Source organism: Tarenaya hassleriana, unplaced genomic scaffold (assembly GCF_000463585.1).
Source record: "Tarenaya hassleriana unplaced genomic scaffold, ASM46358v1 Cleome2, whole genome shotgun sequence".
Taxonomy (NCBI): domain Eukaryota; kingdom Viridiplantae; phylum Streptophyta; class Magnoliopsida; order Brassicales; family Cleomaceae; genus Tarenaya; species Tarenaya hassleriana.
In genome coordinates this window covers 5,858,493-5,877,753 of record NW_010965372.1, presented here as the reverse complement: position 1 = coordinate 5,877,753, position 19,261 = coordinate 5,858,493, and the positions used below count along the sequence as shown (strand labels likewise).

Below are 19,261 nucleotides of genomic sequence, written 5' to 3'. Positions count from 1 at the left end.
CTATTTTCGAACCGAACCAAATCCTGAAAGGTCCACCCTACGATTTAAAAAACTATTATAGATTATTGCACCGAGGAAATATCGAAACGGCATTCAATTCAATAATATGAAAATTTGCAGCATTACACTCAAATATAACGGCCTTTATACATATTTTCAGCTTCAAATTCAAGAAAAAATTATTAAATTTTTATAAATAAAATTTCCATATAATTGATTAACTAACAAATTCGAAAATCAAAATTATATTAAAAGGATGGACCTAACTCATTATAAATCAATGATTTCAAAAAGATCAACGTTTGAAATTCAACGTTTGACAACACGAATATACTATATACCCAAATCAACTAGACGAAGAAAATTTATTACAAACAATACAGTAATATAATAGTAGGCACTGTGGTACATATATAATTTTAAAAATAATAATGTTTCCAATTCCAAGATTTAAAACCAAAAATATAGACATCTGTTGTAATTTTCAGACACTAAACGATTACAACTTACTACACCAACACGAGGAAAGAGTAGTTCACAGTAGGTTTGATTCAAACGTAAACAAGAAACCAGAAAATAAAATAAAATAATTAAATATAAAATAAATGTTGGTTCATCCACCATGAATCTACCTTTTCATCTCCTCTCACATTTTTCTCTCTTACCTTAGTTTTTTTTCCATCTCCATAACCTTTAAAAACCCTAAACCCTCCCAACAACATTTCTCCAACCCCTACATCACATTTCCAAAGATAATTTGCGGGGGTGAAAACATGAACATTTTCTCCACACTCGCGCTCGTTTTCCTCGGGATTGCGGCGATCGGCGGTTGCGATTGCAAGCCCGTTCAGTTTATTTTCGGGGACTCGTTGTCGGACGTCGGAAACAATAGGTATCTTCCGAGGAGTTTGGCGCAGGCGAATTTGCCGTTTTATGGCATCGACTTGGGAAATGGTTTGCCTAATGGAAGGTTCACCAATGGTCGGACCGTCTCCGACATCATAGGTAATGGTCATAAAACGTAATACTTCGAAAAGTCGGTTTTGTTCTTCTTTCCTTGTTCAAAAGATCGCCCATTGTTCTTCCTCAACCCTCCAATGAAAATTTTCTTTTTTACGGTTACCCATCAAAGACCACATGTTTATGAATTATTTGGTTACAGGTGATAAAATAGGGCTGCCGAGGCCAGTAGCATTCTTGGACCCATCACTAACCGAAGACGTGATTCTTGAAAAAGGAGTGAACTATGCCTCTGGTGGCGGGGGAATCTTGAATGAAACCGGAGGTTACTTTGTAAGTTTCTCTACCCCAAATTCCAATATCCGATCCGGGTTTTTGAGAACCGAGTTATTGCGAAAATAGTCGGCGGACCAAAGGGCGGAACGCCAACTAAATCGAGTTAATATATATTTCGTCTTATCTATAAGAATGGTTCAAAAGATTTGATGATGGGGAAATATTGTACGAATGATACGGTGCAGATTCAGAGGTTTTCATTATGGAAGCAGATTGAATTGTTCAAAGGGACACGAGATGTGATAAGAGCAAAGGTAGGGGAAGAGGAAGCAGACAAATTCTTCGGGGAGGCTCGATACGTCGTCGCATTGGGAAGCAATGACTTCATCAACAACTACTTGATGCCTGTCTACAGCGACTCTTGGAAGTACAACGATCAAAGCTTCGTTGATTACATGATGGAAACTCTCGAATCCCAACTCAAGGCTAGTACACATATTTATTTTTCTCTCCCTTTTTTTATATTTATATATTTCAATATTTTAAATATGAATAAATAAATTTGTTGATGAAAATGGTATACCATAGATGCTGCATGGCTTGGGAGCGAGGAAATTGATAGTGTTCGGGTTAGGACCAATGGGATGCATTCCATTGCAAAGGGTACTAAGCACGACAGGACAATGCCAAGACAAAGCCAACAAACTTGCCCTAAGCTTCAACAAAGCTGCTTCCAAACTGCTTGGAGAACTCGGTTCCCAACTCCCCGGAACGAGTTTCAAGTTTGGCGAAGCCTATGATGTCGTCAGCGATGTCATCTCCAATCCCACTAAATACGGTATGCAACGTTTTACATGCTCAATTATATCTATACCCTAAAACTCTTGTATGAACTTTTGGCCTATATATGGTTCTTTGGGTCTATCGAATTAGGATTTGAACATCAATTGGGTATCCGAAAATTTCAGGGTACCGAATCCGTATTCGAATGTTTCTGTTATTGAGATTTGAAACATAACCTCGTGTGTGTAGGTCTCTAGTTCCCGAGTTTTGTGTATCTATAAATTTATTGGGTATCATGAATATTTGAACCTTAATTTAGTAATAAAAAAAAACAAGTGTTATTTTTAAATTTTTAATAAAAACGTGATTATTTTTAAAATTTTCAGGTAATTAGTAATGCTTAGAAATATTAAAGGTAATTAAATAAAAATAGGAGATACTTTTATAATTATATCAAGTATTCACTCCAATACTCCATTCTCCGAATTGAAATACTCAAATACATACTCGAATTTATGGGTATTTTGTATACATTATCTGAATCCGACCCATATGATTCGGGTATTCCATTTTCGGCTAATTCTTAGATCCGGTCGGATCGGTTAACTTTGGTTAAAACCATAACAACAATCTTAATTCTTAAATCTTGTTTTTTGTTTGTGAAAACTGAGTAGGGTTCGATAACTCGGACTCGCCGTGCTGCTCATTCTATAGAATCCGACCGGCTTTGACGTGCATACCGGCGTCGACGCTGTGCAAAGACAGAAGCAAGTACGTGTTTTGGGACGAGTACCATCCCACGGACAAGGCCAACGAGCTCATCGCCGACGAACTCCTCAAGAAATTCAATTCCATGGGCATCGATTCCGACGCTCCTTCTCCGGCCCCCGATCTCGCCCCTTCTCCCGACTACTAACCTTTCCTCAACGATGACGAAATAACGATTTTTATCGTATGTATCTTGCGCATGAGTCTTTGAATGATTTTTGCTGTACGTCCTCTATGTTATTGCACCGTACGTTTTGTCATGGTGAACTTTGTATTTTTTATCGAAATGTGAGTATATATGTTAATGTATATCTTGACAATCGGACATGGTGCTATTTTTTTTAATAATTAGTAGATTCCGGTTTTTGGTCCAACTATATCTTCAAAAAAAATCGGAAGAATAGAAGTCGAACTTGGGTTAGGAAGAAGCTTTAACTTTCTCTTACCGGTTGAGTGAGCCAATTTTAGGTGATATATTGCTACTTTAATAGAGATTATGTGTGTGATTTGTGCCAAATCTTTTAAAATTGAGCCTAATTAAAGTTCTTAATTAGTATTAGTAGACAAAATATTTTGGCATAAATTATGTTAAAATAATAAATTGAGCCTAATACTGATTTGTGCGAAATCTTGGGTTGTGATGATTGATGAGAATTGTTAGGTGATTTTTTTTTTGTGCAAACTTTTTAAATATAATTTTAGTTGAATTCTATAAGTACATTAAAATAATAAAAGAGGACAAGTCATTACTAGTTCGATTTATTTCAAATCATGATTGAGATCTTATTACGAACAATTTAAATATTGTGGCATAAATTAATTATGTTAGAATAGGATAATTATGTGAGGAGATGAACCATCAATTCCGCATTATATCTTGTGCGAATTTAATATTTTGGACAATGGAAAATGACAAGAAGTTCATCTTCCACTTTCTTCCTCCACCAAATAAAACAATGAGAACGGTGATGAATAAAAAAAAAATCTCAGGACTTTGCTGTTTTGTGCTCTAAGTGGTTTACCTAACACAACCCAAGTTCATGAACTTGTCTATTAAGCCACAAACACTATATATATATATATATATACACGAGATGTGATAAGAGCAAAGGTAGGGGAAGAGGAAGCAGACAAATTCTTCGGGGAGGCTCGATACGTCGTCGCATTGGGAAGCAATGACTTCATCAACAACTACTTGATGCCTGTCTACAGCGACTCTTGGAAGTACAACGATCAAAGCTTCGTTGATTACATGATGGAAACTCTCGAATCCCAACTCAAGGCTAGTACACATATTTATTTTTCTCTCCCTTTTTTTATATTTATATATTTCAATATTTTAAATATGAATAAATAAATTTGTTGATGAAAATGGTATACCATAGATCATAAGATCTTTCGAGATTCTTTGTTATCCGAACTTGCAATAAGATATAAAAATATCTATAAAATGTGGTTTTATGTCAATTTTAAATTAGAATTTTAGCATCAAACACTCTTTGGTGCTTCCTTTCATTTTGACTAATCCAAATTTATTCGTTTCTTTTTATGAAATGATAACTTGTATTCAGTATTCATCAAAAGCTAACGAAGTTCGGTCAAGATCGATTCACATTGCATATCTCATAAGGATGAACAAACGAATCGAAAACCAGAAATCTCCGGCTAGAATTAATTTGTTCTGTAATAAACATTTTTTTTTATAACTTATTGTTCTAATAAACTTAAAAGATGGACATTTTTTTTCTCCTCTGGTGTTTCAAAATGGAAACAACTCGATGTATATATAAATCGACATGTAACACAAATGATTAATAGCCGTCACTGAATTAGATCTTTAGATGTATATTACGTTAATTAAAGTAAGTTTGGGTTCTATACACCTCACGTTTTATTAAAGGGAGAAAAGAGGGTACAAAATATCGCCTCCAATATTATATATATATATATATATATATATATATTGATGTTTTCATAAGAAGATATCGTTGATAATTATTACATTATATATGCCTAATATACGACATATATAATTCAATTAGCAATCTATACAACCTCGGTTGGACTGTGGTCGAGGAGTGTGACGGTTATTCGCGCCAGATCCCGGATAGTCGTTCATCTCCACATCCATTCTCCGGTCGATGGTTCGCCGTGCCACGGAACCGGTTTCATCCTCTACCTTTAAACGTGAAATTCTGTTGTATCAGGATTGATTCATTGACAGTTGGATGTTTGATGTTTACACCCCCAATATATATGCATGTTTATACGCGCGTGTGCGTGTGTGCATGTGTATCATATATATGTATATATAGTTGATTTACCGAGTGGTTGATCTTATGCTGAAATTCTTTAGCATTTGTTTCATAGTCGAACCTTCCCAATCCTGCGATGGACAAACAATCATATAAATATAAAGAATATGTCGATGTTTCATAAAAATAATAATTTATATGAGATTCGTTTCTAACAATTTTAGCGTTCATACAGATCGTTCTTCTGCGTAAATGTCAAACATGTGTAAGAACAAGAAATTTGACAAGCGTAGAGAGAAAATATTGAACAATAATTGAAAATATATATATATATATATATATACACACACACTACTTACTTGCAGTGATTAGGATGAACTGTTGCGAGAAGATCAAAAGAGACAAAAATGATAAGACTTTGAATTTCCGACAAGAACTCTTCGCCATGAACGAGATATTTTTGCGTTCTTTCTTGTAAGTTTTGTGGAGCTATCCAAGATATAAATAATAAAAAGAGCTCGTGGAAATGAATATAAAGTGGAAATAAATAAATAATATAGAGGAAGTTTCTGACTTCTTTGGTGACCGTTGATTGTGGAGAGATCACCTCACCAAAAAAAATAAAAATAAAAAATAAAAAGATTTTTGAGCTGTAGACCACCATGATTAGTGATTGAAGGATCCGAGAAAATTCATTACAATATCAAAATAAAAGAGAGACTAAAAAAAGAAAAAAAGAAATTGGAGCTAATTGTAACCACAAACTTAAATGCATATACATTTTATTTTTTTGTAAATAGCATACAACTTACTACCTTCGTACCAAAAGCAAGGATTCACAAAAAATTATGATTCAAGATTTCTTTAACATACAATTCATGGTTATTAACGTACTATATATATATAACGTCCTTTTTTTGACAAGAATAAATTATTTCTATCATTAACGTACCCAATTTTATCCATATACATGTTAAACTATGCTTAATAAATGTATAGTAATATTTTTCTTATCCTTACAAACTAATTTAGCATGCATGTCGTCTCTGTGGATCCATATGGGCCATGAAATTGTTTAATGGGCCTAAGACAGACTCGTCAAGAGTTTCAGTTTCTGCTTGCAGTTTGCCCTAATTTCACCGCATCTGTTCCTCTATTTATACATCGATCCCTTTCACGCCGGTTCTCAAAAACCCTAATCGTGCGCCTCTTTGATCCTTCAAGGGCTTTTTGAAGATTGGATTTTGATCTTGCCCAGGACCTTCGATCTTATGGATCTTCATTCGTTCTTCCATTCTCATTGCTTTTCTTCATTCCCTCTGGTTTCTGTTATTGGTTGATTCTATGCCTGTGATGGTGTTAAATATACTTTGAGAGTTTAATCTCCCTGAAAAGAATCGAAATCTGAGGCTTTTCCTATTTGATCTGATTGGTTTTCTATCTTGTGTTGTGATTTGTTTCGGGTGCCATTGGTTTGATTCGTTTATGTTTTTGTGGCGTCTTTGATGATTAGTTTTTATAGTCTTCTGCTCTAGAATTACAGTGATTTCTTGTGATTATTTCTTACATTTTCCCGTGGAAACTTATTGTCGGTTTAATTTCTGTTAGACCCATGACGTCCTCGTTAATTCTCGTCTTGATTACCATGATTCAACTGAGAACAAAAACTGTTCTTTTATTTGATGGCTGCTCTGTTTTTTGGGACATGTTATAGATTTTGAAGTTATGGAGGTTCTTCTGTAGAGTGCAAGTGACGATGAAACAGACAGGGACATCAGAATCTCTCCGCTTCGGAGATTGATGACTTGTCTAAAATGGGAATCTCTCTGATGCACTGTAGGAAACGAATCCTTCCAGAAAGTTTCAATCTTTATGTTTCCTGTCTTGTTGTTTAGGATTTGTTTGGGTGGAGTTCTGTTTGCTGATGAGTTACTTTTCTCAGTTGCCCTTACTATGTCAGATGACACTGACTAGTCATCTCAAAACCCTCATTGTGTTGTTGTTTCACCAAAGCTCTACTGTGTAGCTGTCGCTTGGAACTGTATGTTCATGTCCATCAGCGTCCATTGTATGTTTTCATAGAAAAGATTCTAAGCTCCAATGCATCTCTACTGGATCCCAATTGTATCATCTTCATCAGTTATGGTGTAACATCCTTGTTGGCTGTAAGGATTACTTACATTGATGTAATAGCTGCCGTATGGCACGATTCTCATTCCTTTTGTTATATTTCCCAGAAGCCATTTTCATCAACTCCACGGTGTGCCTCCGAGCCAAAACCGACCCATCAGGTGAGGAAAAGTTGAAATTTATGAAGATCGAAATGGAAGGAAGAAAAGGGTGCAAATGCAATGCGGCAAATTGAGCGAAAGTCTCTGACTTTGGTGGATCCGAAGAACAACCAGAGAAATTATCTGCAGAAGATACTCAGAGCTTTTGGGTTTTGAAACTAAAAAAAAAATTAAAGAAAAAAAGAGAGTAGAAAATTCCTTTTCTGTAATCAATTTAGATTTGACAAATTTGACAAAAATAAAACACGTTTTATCTTTGACAAAAAAATCAATTTTTACATTTGACAAAGACAAAAGCTCTGTTTTCGAACCTTCGACGAGAAACGCGCATTTTAGCAGAGTTGTTGCTAGCATACGCCAATCAATCTCCTATTAAGCCACGCAACAACCAAGAAATGCGTCGTCTACGGTTTCAAACTCACCCACCAAACAATTTTTCCCCGAAATTTTCTCAGAGAAAGTGCCTCCAAATCCCCAAAACCATGAGTCGCCGAACAGGATTGTTCGATCTCGAGAATCACTTCGCCTTCTATGGCGCCTACCACAACAACCCAATCAACGTTCTGATCCACATCCTGTTCGTTTGGCCGATCTTCTTAACGGCTCTCGTTCTCTTCTACTTCACGCCATCGATCCTCGATCCCTCTCGATTCGGGTTTCTCCAATCGCTGACTTTCGATGGGGTTCTTCGTTTCAATTTCGGGTTCCTCTTCGCTTCGGTTTACGCTCTGTTCTACTTCGCCATGGATAAGAAAGCCGGGTCGTTAGCTGCTGTGATGTGCTTCGCATGCTGGGTCGGTTCTAGCTTTATCGGTGCTCGATTGGGTTATTCTCTTGCTTGGAAGGTGCGGATTTCATCCATTTGTGAATTCGATGAGTTTTGGGTATTGCAAAGTTTTCACATTTTTGTGCGAATCTGCGTGTAGGGGCATATTTATAGGTCCATGTGTTAACATGAGAATCCCTACATACATTTATTACTCATGTTCCTCCATACGTTGACATGAGAATCCCTATATTCAATTTATTTTTTATAGCTTGTGTTAATGGAAGAAATTGATTGACATAAAAAAAAAATGGGTATTCCTGATGTTGAGTTGAATCAGTTTCTGTCTTAATCTCAGCTTCAATCTCATGCTAATCATGTCTTTCAGTTCGTTCCTCTTCTGTTTTGCTTTGATTTATTTCTGTTGAAACCCTTGGCTACTGGTTTGAATGCTATTTATGCTTGCAAGTGTTCCTGGGTCCTGGGTCCTGGGTCCTGGGTCCGTCCGTTCATTAACTCAGAATGTGGGTTGGGCAGTTTCTCTGAACGCTTGTGGTGGCCCTTCATCTTTGAAGAACTTGCAATAGATTTTGTTGTTCTGAATGTTGGAAGCATGTGGGTTTTGTTGAAAAAGAGTTCAGCTTTTGCTTGAGTCTAGTTGTCTCTGCATCAGGAGCACCGGCATTGAATCTGTCCGGGAATAGATAGTTTTCTTGACCACGACGTTTCTAATGGTTTCAATAAAGATTGGCGTCGCTAAAATGGCTACAGAGTTTGTACAGATTTTGTTATATTCGACTGTCATCTATTGCTTATGGAGGATTCTGCCATTGTAAACTATGGACAGAATTCTATGGAAACGCCATATAGTGATTTGATGATAGCCTATTAGATATCTGTTTGTTTTTCTCCAATTCATCCAAAACCCATGATCTCTAAAAGTATGAGGTTATGCCTTGTGATGTGATGACAAGAACTTAGATTCATTTGTTTGTTTTCTGAAAAAAAATTCGGTAAATGTTTCTTTCAGCAGTTTCCTTCCTTTCCTTAACATTTTGTTGAAACAAAGCTCAAGCTTTGGCTTCGAGAGATAGTTGTAAGTTGTAACTCGGACCATTATGTATAGCGTTGGTGATACGAAAACTGATATGCATTCTGAATCGAATATGGTTGTTGTCATGTATTATGCAACTTCTTAGTTTGTGTATATTCGGCGGTGTTAATCATCCATGGCCATGTCATGCGTTTATCATATAACAATCTGACATTTCGGTTTCAGGTAGTCCTAGCATCTCAGTTATTCTGCTGGATTGGGCAGTTCATCGGTCATGGCTTGTTCGAGGTAAGTCATTTGCTTTTCAAAATCATCTTCTCGGTTCCTTCTTTCTCGTCAATGCCCTCAAACCCTGATCTTGCCTGTTTCCAGAAGCGAGCCCCGGCCCTTCTGGACAACTTAGTACAAGCATTTCTAATGGCTCCTTTCTTCGTCTTGCTTGAGGTGAAGCTTTTCGTTCTGTTTCGTTTTCTCCCCTTTTCGCCCTTTTTCTTGAATGCGTTAACGAGAACGAAAACGTGACAAAGGCAGTGGCTTGTGCAATGCAGATCCTTCAGTCGGTTTTCGGGTACGAGCCATATCCCGGGTTTGAAGCTGCAGTCAAAGGCAAGATAGCAAACGACCTGAGGGAATGGCGGGAGAAGAAGCAGAAGAAGAAGATCACTTAGAAGGACTTTTACCTTTGCTTTCTTCTGTATTCCCATCCGAAGCCTTTGTTGTTATGATTGTGTTGCAATCATTTGGAAATCGAATCCCTATATTCACAAGTGTAGCTGTGACTTATTTGAAAATAATTATGTAAAATTAATGTGCTTCAAATCATGAACAGCTCCTAACAACATTTAAAGTTTGACAAATATCAGTTTTACCAGCTTAATCGAAACTTGATTTCACTTTTTCACTATGGTCTGGTAAATTTTAAAATAAACTGTAGAAGTTATTCAGCTGTGTACATAATGAACAATTTGGGTAAATATATATGGAGCTTTCAAACACCATCTATACATATCTCTACAAGATTCTCCTCAGAACTAAAATGATAATATGTCAAAATATCTCACTGTATTCCTGTACACACACATATATATATAAACATATGCTGATATACATATAACATATGTGTATATATATATATGTGTACGTATAAAACGACAAATTATATGGATGTTGCATGGCAAAAGGAGGTGCGACAAATCTCTGGTTCGGATTCGGGCACACATGAAAAGAAAGAGGCGTGCATGTTTCCCCTTGATGATACGCACCACGCTCACGGGTTTCATCTTTTTCTGACTTTTCTCTTTCTATTTTTTCTCATAAAAATATTTTTTTTTTTTAAAAGAAGAAAGATAATTATTAATTAGGGTAAAGGATGCATTGGGAGCGCGAATAAAGGGGAAACAGAGAGACAGCAAAGAAATAGAAAAGTACGAATTACAAGCGTTCATCTTTTTTTTTTATAAAAAAAATCTAACCTTAAACTTTTCAAAAAAAAAAAAAGAGTCTTTTCTTGCTTCGTAGTTCGTCCATCTAAAAAAAAAAACTTTGGCGGGTTATTTTAGATAGTCCAAACTAATTAACTCGCGAGTCAAATACGTAATTAAACAACACAATTTAAATACTAATATTTTTAAAAAAATATTAAAAATTAAAAATTTAAGCAAAATAAGTCAAATACCTATTAAAAACACAACTTTAATACAAAAAATATTTTTTTTTTTAAAGTAAAATTTAAAAATATTTTTCCTTTGACTCACGGGTATTCCCGCGTTCGACTCGCAGCAAGTTGGTTCGTTTGTCTATTTTATTTTTTTTCGGACTCAAATTTTCTAAACTTGATTCGGAAAAGTACGAGCTAACTCACGAACCGGATTCATGTTAATTGACAACCCTAATCCAAATGGGGGAATGGATTGAAGACATAAAATCAGATCAATTGTATGAGTTTGGTTTCTTCACAATTTTACGGGTCGTCTCCTCAAAGGTGTGAGCGTATCTTTGTTCATTCTTTTCAGCGCGAACGTTAAGGGTGGCCGAATATTCTGGAATTTCGAACCATTTGACCAAAATTACTATATTTGGTTTATCACGTTACAAAATATCATATTATATAATTCAAAGTATCGCACCATGCAACACATTTAACACAATATTAAAAAGGAAAACGTAAATTTTTCTCATGAATTTATGGAATATTCAAAACGTTTTTAAGAATGCCAAAAACGTGCAATGCTGCGTGTGTATAGCATTTTTCACATGTTCGTATATAAACAATGTCGGGAGATATATAGCTTATGATTATATATATTTTTTTAATTAATTGTTTGTTTGATACAAAGCTTTTCCACTATGTGTTGGTATTTCATCAACGCCATTGACAGAGACATTAGGGTTTTCATGATAAAACAAACTAAATAATATTAATACACAGTAAAAAAATATTATGTTTTTAATAATTTTGAATATACTGACATCCCATGATTTATATACCAAAACTTTCTTCACAAAGCTAGGTTACATGCCCATGGCAACGAGGGCAGAGATCATATCGCATTATGAACTCCTAAACCCTAGTTCGTGCATTGGAAACCAGGCTTATTAATATATATATATATATATATATATATATATATATTATCCAGATGTTACGATCATTCATCTTGTTTTTTGGATTATGTTTTTATTTGGGTTAAATTTTTTTTGTTCTTATTCTTTATGGGTCATATTTCATTTTCGCTTTGAACCACAGAAGACTTCCCCAATCTTTGTCTCTCGTTCCGGTTTCAAATGGGGTTATCAAGGAAAGAAGAAAAAAAGATTTGTTTTGCGTTCTTTCTTGATGCCCTTTTTGTTCTTAGTTTGATCTTCTAAATCTTGATACATCTCTTGGGGTGTGAGGAATAAATAAATATCATGAGATTGTAGTCCAAACAAAGGTTCAATTTAAATCATCGAATTCCTTTGTTACAACTCCGGCAAGAACCCACGCTCAAACTCCAAACATTCTAACTTCAAAACACCCACAACTGTTAACGACGATATTACTGTCTTTACATATATTTTAATATAAAATAAAACATTTGGAAAATTCTAAAAAGAAAATATTTAATCTTCTATTCTTATAACGCCATCGTCGCGGCCACTACCGTCATTGTCTTTGCCCTCATCCATCCATTTCGCCCTAATATTAATCGATTTGATTCTGGTTTTTTATTAAAAGAAAAATAGATTTTTATAAAGAAAAATGTTTTTTCAAGTTTTATTAAATTCGGTTTCGAAAAATTCGATTTTTCTAAAATTAATAGCATTCAAAAATTTTAAACGGTTCAGATAAACTAAATACTGCATTTTTCGGTACAATAAAATTCGATTCCGAAAAATCGAACTGAAAAGATCTCTATGCATGACTATAAAATCCCTATAACGTTATCAGTATAAATAGATTCTTCGTTTAATAGAATATAAGAAAGTATGGAATAAATAAAATTACTCGAGGAGGCAAACTAAGTGGGTCCAAAAATGTGGGGTGTCATTTCCACGTAGGTATGGGATTTCTGAGGCTTGACACGACAGAAGGAGCAAAAGTGTTGATAAATTATTATTCTTATAGTAAAAAAGCTAGAAGATAATTCGAAGCTTTATTTTTCTATTTTGGATGTCAAGTAATTTTTATGTGGTTCACAAAGAGACACGTGTCCCATGAATGCTTTGGCCTTTATTGTCGAAGGACAGTGTATTATTTAGAGGTTCTTTTGCTATGATTGAATTCAATGTGAAATCGATATGATTGCACTAGGTTAAAAAATTTAAGAGAACAATGAAAATGATTAAAAAATATATCAAAATTATTTTGATGATCAGTAAAATCACAAAATTTGAATACTATTTCAAATTTTAGATGATTTCAATTTATCAACAAGATGGATGATTTTGTGATATAGTTGGAGAGAAAATTTTAAACTTAGAATATTTTTGTCATAGATGTTTTAGAACTATCCGTTATAATATTCAATCCCTTATAGATGCTGTAGAACAAATTTTGTTAAATTATACTCTTTCTAATTCAAAATATTTGTTGTTTTAGATTGTTTCACATTTTTTTTAAGAAAATATATCAAAAGTCACGTATACTTTTATTTGATGATAAAAACAATGCAATCATTAATAATGTATTGAAATTTGGTAGGGATAAAATTGGAAACTATTATAAAAAAAATGACAAATATTTTGAAACATAGGAAATAACCTAAAACTACAAATATTTTGAAACAGAGAAAGGGAGTAAAACATTGTTTTTAATTAATATCTACTAATAAATATATTTATTGCAACTCAATGATACAATATTTCTATTTAAAATTTGGAAAAATTATAAAAAAAATTACTTTCGGTATCCAATAAAAAAAAACGACATGATTCTACTTTTTCTCTCAACTCCTTCGGTGATGCATCTTTTCATCTAAGCATGGTATACTGTGCAAAAAAACGTACAATAAAAATATCTCTTGATGAGGAACATATTAGTCTCGAAAGATTTAAAGGTATCGCTTCATAATTACACGTCGTTTATGACATCTCCTGATATATTTAAAAAAAACATCGTCTTAAAAAATTCAAAATATCTTTATAATTAGGGTTTTTAACTTTCATTTATATGGTCGATGTGTTATTTTTTTCTCCTATTTAGGAACGTAAGGATTTGTTTTTTGGGAAAAGATCATAACGGAATTATTTTTTAAAATTATAAAAATAATCAGAAATAATTCTAAACTTTTTTAAATACAAAATATTTAAAATTTAATAAAAACTGAACTGCCACATCAATCAATTTATAAAAATAAACATGTAAAAATACATATATATACATAAACAAAATCACATATATATCACATACATATATATATCCACACAAAATAATATTAATTCTTTTATGTATATGTATACAATAATATATGCGCATATACCTACGCATCCATATATATATATATATATATATTATCATGAATTTGTGAACCACAATATCGGACTCACGTTCAAACAAAAGATAATTATGAGAATCTATAAAGTATCCATTAAAATAAAATAAAAAACAGGAGAGATGTTCATGAATCACACCAAGTCATTCGCCCTAACAAGTCTAACATAATCATTAAAACTTTTTTAATATTTGAAATTCCATTTTCATTTAGTTTTTTAGTATTTCTATTATTTTTGATATTTTAATTATTTTTATATCTAAAGTATTTATGATTGTTTATCTTATTATATATATATATATATATAACAAGTCCTAGATTAAATTTGAAAAGGATACAATTAACTATCATAAGCTTATAATCACGTATTGACATATAGATTTCCGTTTGGATTAAGTTCCGTTATTTTGTAATTATTTTTTAATTTAAAATTAATTTATTTTAAGTTAAAAAAAATTTATATTTGAATTCAGTTTTTATTAATAAAAACAAATATTTTCTAAAATTTCATTTGTTAATTATTTTTATATTCAATTTAAATAAAATTTATAAAATTTCTACCAATTTAATTTTTTTATATAAAATTTGAATTAGATATATCTACTACTATTCAATTAGAATCATTCGGTCTTGTATAATAAAAGTAAAATCGTCGCCATGTTTACTAAATTCATCGTTCTAATAATGTCAGAGCAGGAACTGTATAAACCCTACAGCGAAAGAATAATAAGTACACACGTTTTCGAGAACCATTGAATCTATCGACGTCAGACAACTTTTGACCAAACGGTACGTTCACGTATATTACATAGTAGCATAATAGTATTTAATTAATGCCCCCAAAAAAAGCATAATTATCATAACTCAAAAATCCGACGTGGAAAAAATTTCACGAATGGTCACATCAAATGAGGCGACCAATGTCATCGATCTCGTACAAATCAGAACTGTATTGACCGCGCAAAGTTGACGTGTCGAGATACATGAACGAGTCACACCCGTCAAACGACGTCGTTGTGGTGGAGATATCTCCGAACCCTTCAAACGACATCGTTTCATCCATAAAACTGAGCTTCTCCATGCAGCAACCTATGTCCACGTCACCACCTATGTCCATGTCATCTTCGTCCCACATTAGAACATCCATCTCGTTATCGTTCTTCTCACTCTCTTCTTCCTGGTCGTGACAGTTCACCGTCACCGTCGCCGTCTCCGGCGTCTGTGACAAAATCGTCTTGAGGTCAAAACTCCGTCGTCGCACACCGGCGGCGAGTTTGTTCAAGAGCCGAGCAGAGCCGGAGGAGGAAGAAGAGCATGAGCTGGGAGTCACGGGAGAAGTCGCCGTCTCCGTCGCCGAAGACGAAGAGCTTGTCGTTGCTCCGGTGACGTTGAAGGGTTCATGGGTCATTGGGTCGATGCCATTTCTTGCAAGTCTCTTCTTGAGACAAGAGTTCCAATGATTCTTGATGTCGTTGTCTGTTCTGTTCGATAATTGCTTGGCTATGGCTGCCCACCTTTTTTTAAAATGGAAATGGAAGAATTAAAAAAAGAAAAAAGAATAAAGCTATGCAGAAATTAATTCATAAACTTTAAAAGTATAATAATAATCCAAATAGTTTATAAAGTTTACAGAGAATAACTCATAAACTTAAATAGTTAAAATTACTAGGACATAAAACTGAAGGGATTTGGAAATAAAAAGTTAAAATATGAATTTAAAAGTATCATAATTCAATTTTGTAAAAAAAGAATTCATCAATTCAGTTTTTCGATCTCTCACATTCAAAAACTATCATAATTCAATTTTATAAGTTTCATTTAAAAGTATAAATGAATTTATAAATTTCCCGTTTGCTACAAATAATGTTTTGACATAGTTGTTAAAAACCATTTGTAAATTCATAAAAAAAAAATACTGGAATAGTCAGAGATTAATATTACGATACTGAAAATGATTTGCCTGAGGTGGCATGTAATATTCCTGCAACGTCATCATCACTCTGATAATGTCCACATTAATTAATTTTTGTTTTATAGCGGTTGATTTTATGTCTAAAAATCTTTTGTTAATGTGAATTTTTATTTTCATAATTTTATCGATGCCGAAAATAAAATGAACGAAAATGAAATAAATGGTTTTACATGTCTTGAGTCTTTTTCTGTACGACCACATGTAACATATAACCAAAAAAGGGCCGATTCATAAAAGTCATATGACCCTTTTTCTTTTTTTGTAATTTTGGATGCAAAAACGAAATATTATGCTATTATGGTGAGGAGTAATTTTTTTAAGTAATAAAGGTAATACCCTTCGTTTTACAACTTTATATATATACACACATACATATGAGTGTAGTGTGTGTGTGTACTTATACATAAGATGATTTATTGACAGGTTGAAATAATTTATCTTTTTGTTTTTGTATTGGTTATAAATATGATAATTAAGATGATTCACTATCACAAGACAAAATACTGTTTGATATGTCCTAATGTTCATAATATCGTCTCTTTATGCCTCGCCAATAATTTTCAATTGAATAATCATAAAAAAAACTATGAAATATTTGGTTAGACTGTAAATAACCTACTATATATATATATATATATATTTAGAAGTCTAATATTATTTCGATGGGATATAAAAGGGTTAGCGCGAAATTAAATAATTAATTATGTAATAATAATTACCTGTTTCCAAGAACGGCATGAAGTTGGATGATGGCTTCTTCTTCTTCATGACTGAATTTGCCTCTCTTAATCCCCGGTCTCAGATAATTAAGCCATCTTAATCTGCAACTCTTCCCGCATCTCTGAAGATCTTTCACATTACATTTTAAAAAACATATTTTTTCAGTCAAGATTCACACTTTTTGGATGGTGGAAACAAGAAATTGCAAATATATAAACTTTACGAAATTCCAACATTTTTTATTTTGGACCCATACATTTGGCAATAAATTGTATAATACAGTGTGTAGATCCTTATATTATTAATTTAAAGTATTATTAATACATTCCTAGAGAATTTTGTTGAAGTTCTCTGCAACATTTATAGAACCACGTGTTTATATTCGTGCACAGATACGGATATTTATGCATGAATAAAACACGAAATTATTGTCTAAATAAATTTTCAAAAAAAATCTCCTTTAAGGGATCAAATTTTTTTTTTTTTTACTATTTCATGAAATTCTAAATACACTCTCACAGATCTGTGTGAGGAGATTCTGCGTGTATATAAGCATATATTTTTTCTATAAAATGTGAATGTTTACACTGGAAATTTTACTTTTACAAATGGACTAATATCATAGTTAAATTTGTTTTCTCTAAGATTAAAAATTTCTTTACCCAAACAACAAGAATGAGATTTCCAAAAAAAAATATCGATATATATATATACATATATAATTTAGATCTATATACAAAACGACAGCACACACATGTATAGTACATACTATCTGTACGTTAGAATTTGTGTGTGGATGTTTATACATACATATAAATTCATCTGTGCATACACATTACAGAGATGAAGATGAATGCATATATGATATATCCATGTGTTTATGTATATGTGTAAATATAGGTGTATGTATATACCGGCTTTCTGGGGAAGCGAACGCCAATCTCCGATGCCATGTTCGTTGATGAAAGCGACGAGTTTCTGGTCTTCCTCCGTCGTCCACTCCCCTTTCTTCATGCCGTCGGCGTCGAACCACGTCGTCCTGCCCATTTTTTTCCGGCGACTGGAACCAATCGGAGATCGACACGTGTCCTTCTTAGATAAAGACGCTTTTTTTTTTTAATATTTTTTCTGAATTATCTGAGCCTCTCTCTCACTTGATTGGCAACTGAAGATGCGGTGAGTGAGTATATGTGGACATATTTATAGTCCATTCTTATTTGGATTTTATTTTCTCATGGTAGATTTTTTTAATTAATGTTTTTTTGGAGAAAAATAATATTTTATTGAGAGGAGAATAAAATATTAGCAAAGTTTTTCTTTTTTTTTCGTACTTTTATTTTTCTGAGGTACAATCTCCACTATTTTTGTCTTTAATGTAAATTCGAATCAATTTTTAGTCGCCTGAAAACAATAACCCAAGACATTACAAATAAATTAAATGTAGATTACAAAACATGATACCCATCTAACTCTAGGTATCATGATTCATGAATACGTAAAATATCGAGAAAATATCATGTGAACTATTGTATAATTTATTTTTCAAATTATTAAATATAGTACTAACAAAACGTGTATGGAAAAATCCGCGTAAGTACCATTTTTTTTTTTTTGTATTTTAAAATAAGAAGGGTTTTCACATCACTCAGTAAGTATTTACCGCTGAAAAAAAATCAGAGATAATTATAGATTTATAGTACAAAAAAGCCTGGCATAATAATAACGCAAAACAAAGGGAGAAAAAAAAAATCAATCTCAGTAGCTCTCGCTCTCTCTCGATTTTTGGGATACAGCCGGTTCTTTGTGTTGAACCGGTTGTTGAAATTTCGATTGCATTGTTCGGTTATCATTCGGGTTTGTATTTGGTTTATCGTTAATTCCATTCGGGTTTGAATTTATTATAGTTCTGATATCTCAGTTTCTCTTTTTGTTTTCGGTTCCTACTTACCAAAATTATAACATGTGCGAATTAAATCATTGTGGGGTAAGTGACATTTACCATCCACACCGAGTCAAGTAAAAACTTTACTGTTTTCACATTTATTGATTGCGAAAAAACATTTGGATTTTTCCATTTTAAAATTTAAATTAAATTTCGATATATATATACACACACACACATAATGGTCACTCGGCTTACCGAGTATCTGTCTCCTGTGGATAACTCCACCGAGAACATCTTTATCATGATTTGCCTTTTTTTTTTCTTTTTCTTTTTAATGTGCGACATGATAGAAGATTAATAATTTCCTTTTTTGAGTTCACACGGTGAGGGTTTTAATGTCGGGAAAAAAAATCTATTTTTCTTTTATTTACACGACGTCAAATAATCTTTATTTTTTTCTCTTTTTATTTATTTATTAAGATTTTTTGTTGTGCATAAAATTGGAAATGTCATTTTGTATTTTACGAATATAACGAATTTAGGAGAAATGTCATGAAT

At 33.0% G+C, this 19,261-nt stretch overlaps 4 protein-coding genes across 4 annotated transcripts; 2 read left to right on the top strand and 2 right to left on the bottom strand.

The window, feature by feature from the left end:
* Window positions 1–714: 714 nt before the first annotated feature.
* LOC104812542 (GDSL esterase/lipase At1g74460) lies at window positions 715–3,107 on the top strand. The gene is made up of 5 exons (XM_010539755.2): window positions 715–1,005; window positions 1,163–1,293; window positions 1,482–1,721; window positions 1,825–2,074; window positions 2,694–3,107. Exons 1-5 carry the CDS (start codon window positions 774–776, stop codon window positions 2,933–2,935), a joined length of 1,095 nt encoding a protein of 364 aa, XP_010538057.1. The 5' UTR covers window positions 715–773; the 3' UTR covers window positions 2,936–3,107.
* Window positions 3,108–4,786: 1,679 nt separating this feature from the next.
* On the bottom strand, window positions 4,787–5,525 carry LOC104812541. Its single transcript, XM_010539754.1, has 3 exons — window positions 5,402–5,525; window positions 5,112–5,173; window positions 4,787–4,966 (listed from the first exon to the last, which is right to left on the bottom strand). Exons 1-3 carry the CDS (start codon window positions 5,487–5,489, stop codon window positions 4,826–4,828), a joined length of 291 nt encoding a protein of 96 aa, XP_010538056.1. The 5' UTR covers window positions 5,490–5,525; the 3' UTR covers window positions 4,787–4,825.
* A 2,208-nt stretch (window positions 5,526–7,733) lies between these two features.
* On the top strand, window positions 7,734–9,981 carry LOC104812540 (uncharacterized endoplasmic reticulum membrane protein YGL010W). Its single transcript, XM_010539753.2, has 4 exons — window positions 7,734–8,178; window positions 9,379–9,441; window positions 9,526–9,597; window positions 9,702–9,981. Exons 1-4 carry the CDS (start codon window positions 7,816–7,818, stop codon window positions 9,819–9,821), a joined length of 618 nt encoding a protein of 205 aa, XP_010538055.1. The 5' UTR covers window positions 7,734–7,815; the 3' UTR covers window positions 9,822–9,981.
* Window positions 9,982–14,956: 4,975 nt separating this feature from the next.
* LOC104812539 (transcription repressor MYB6-like) lies at window positions 14,957–17,989 on the bottom strand. The gene is made up of 3 exons (XM_010539751.2): window positions 17,733–17,989; window positions 16,818–16,947; window positions 14,957–15,640 (listed from the first exon to the last, which is right to left on the bottom strand). Exons 1-3 carry the CDS (start codon window positions 17,863–17,865, stop codon window positions 15,031–15,033), a joined length of 873 nt encoding a protein of 290 aa, XP_010538053.1. The 5' UTR covers window positions 17,866–17,989; the 3' UTR covers window positions 14,957–15,030.
* Window positions 17,990–19,261: the final 1,272 nt, after the last annotated feature.

Coding starts and splice junctions, on each gene's coding strand:
- LOC104812542 (XM_010539755.2), top strand. CDS start 774: ATGAACATTTTCTCCACACTCGCGCTCGTTTTCCTCGGGATTGCGGCG. Junction 1,006..1,162: donor GACCGTCTCCGACATCATAG/GTAATGGTCATA, acceptor ATTTGGTTACAG/GTGATAAAATAGGGCTGCCG. Junction 1,294..1,481: donor ATGAAACCGGAGGTTACTTT/GTAAGTTTCTCT, acceptor GATACGGTGCAG/ATTCAGAGGTTTTCATTATG.
- LOC104812541 (XM_010539754.1), bottom strand. CDS start 5,489: ATGGCGAAGAGTTCTTGTCGGAAATTCAAAGTCTTATCATTTTTGTCT. Junction 5,174..5,401: donor GTTCATCCTAATCACTGCAA/GTAAGTAGTGTG, acceptor TGTCCATCGCAG/GATTGGGAAGGTTCGACTAT. Junction 4,967..5,111: donor AGCATAAGATCAACCACTCG/GTAAATCAACTA, acceptor TCACGTTTAAAG/GTAGAGGATGAAACCGGTTC.
- LOC104812540 (XM_010539753.2), top strand. CDS start 7,816: ATGAGTCGCCGAACAGGATTGTTCGATCTCGAGAATCACTTCGCCTTC. Junction 8,179..9,378: donor GTTATTCTCTTGCTTGGAAG/GTGCGGATTTCA, acceptor TTTCGGTTTCAG/GTAGTCCTAGCATCTCAGTT. Junction 9,598..9,701: donor CTTTCTTCGTCTTGCTTGAG/GTGAAGCTTTTC, acceptor TGTGCAATGCAG/ATCCTTCAGTCGGTTTTCGG.
- LOC104812539 (XM_010539751.2), bottom strand. CDS start 17,865: ATGGGCAGGACGACGTGGTTCGACGCCGACGGCATGAAGAAAGGGGAG. Junction 16,948..17,732: donor TTCGCTTCCCCAGAAAGCCG/GTATATACATAC, acceptor GTAATGTGAAAG/ATCTTCAGAGATGCGGGAAG. Junction 15,641..16,817: donor CATGCCGTTCTTGGAAACAG/GTAATTATTATT, acceptor TTTTAAAAAAAG/GTGGGCAGCCATAGCCAAGC.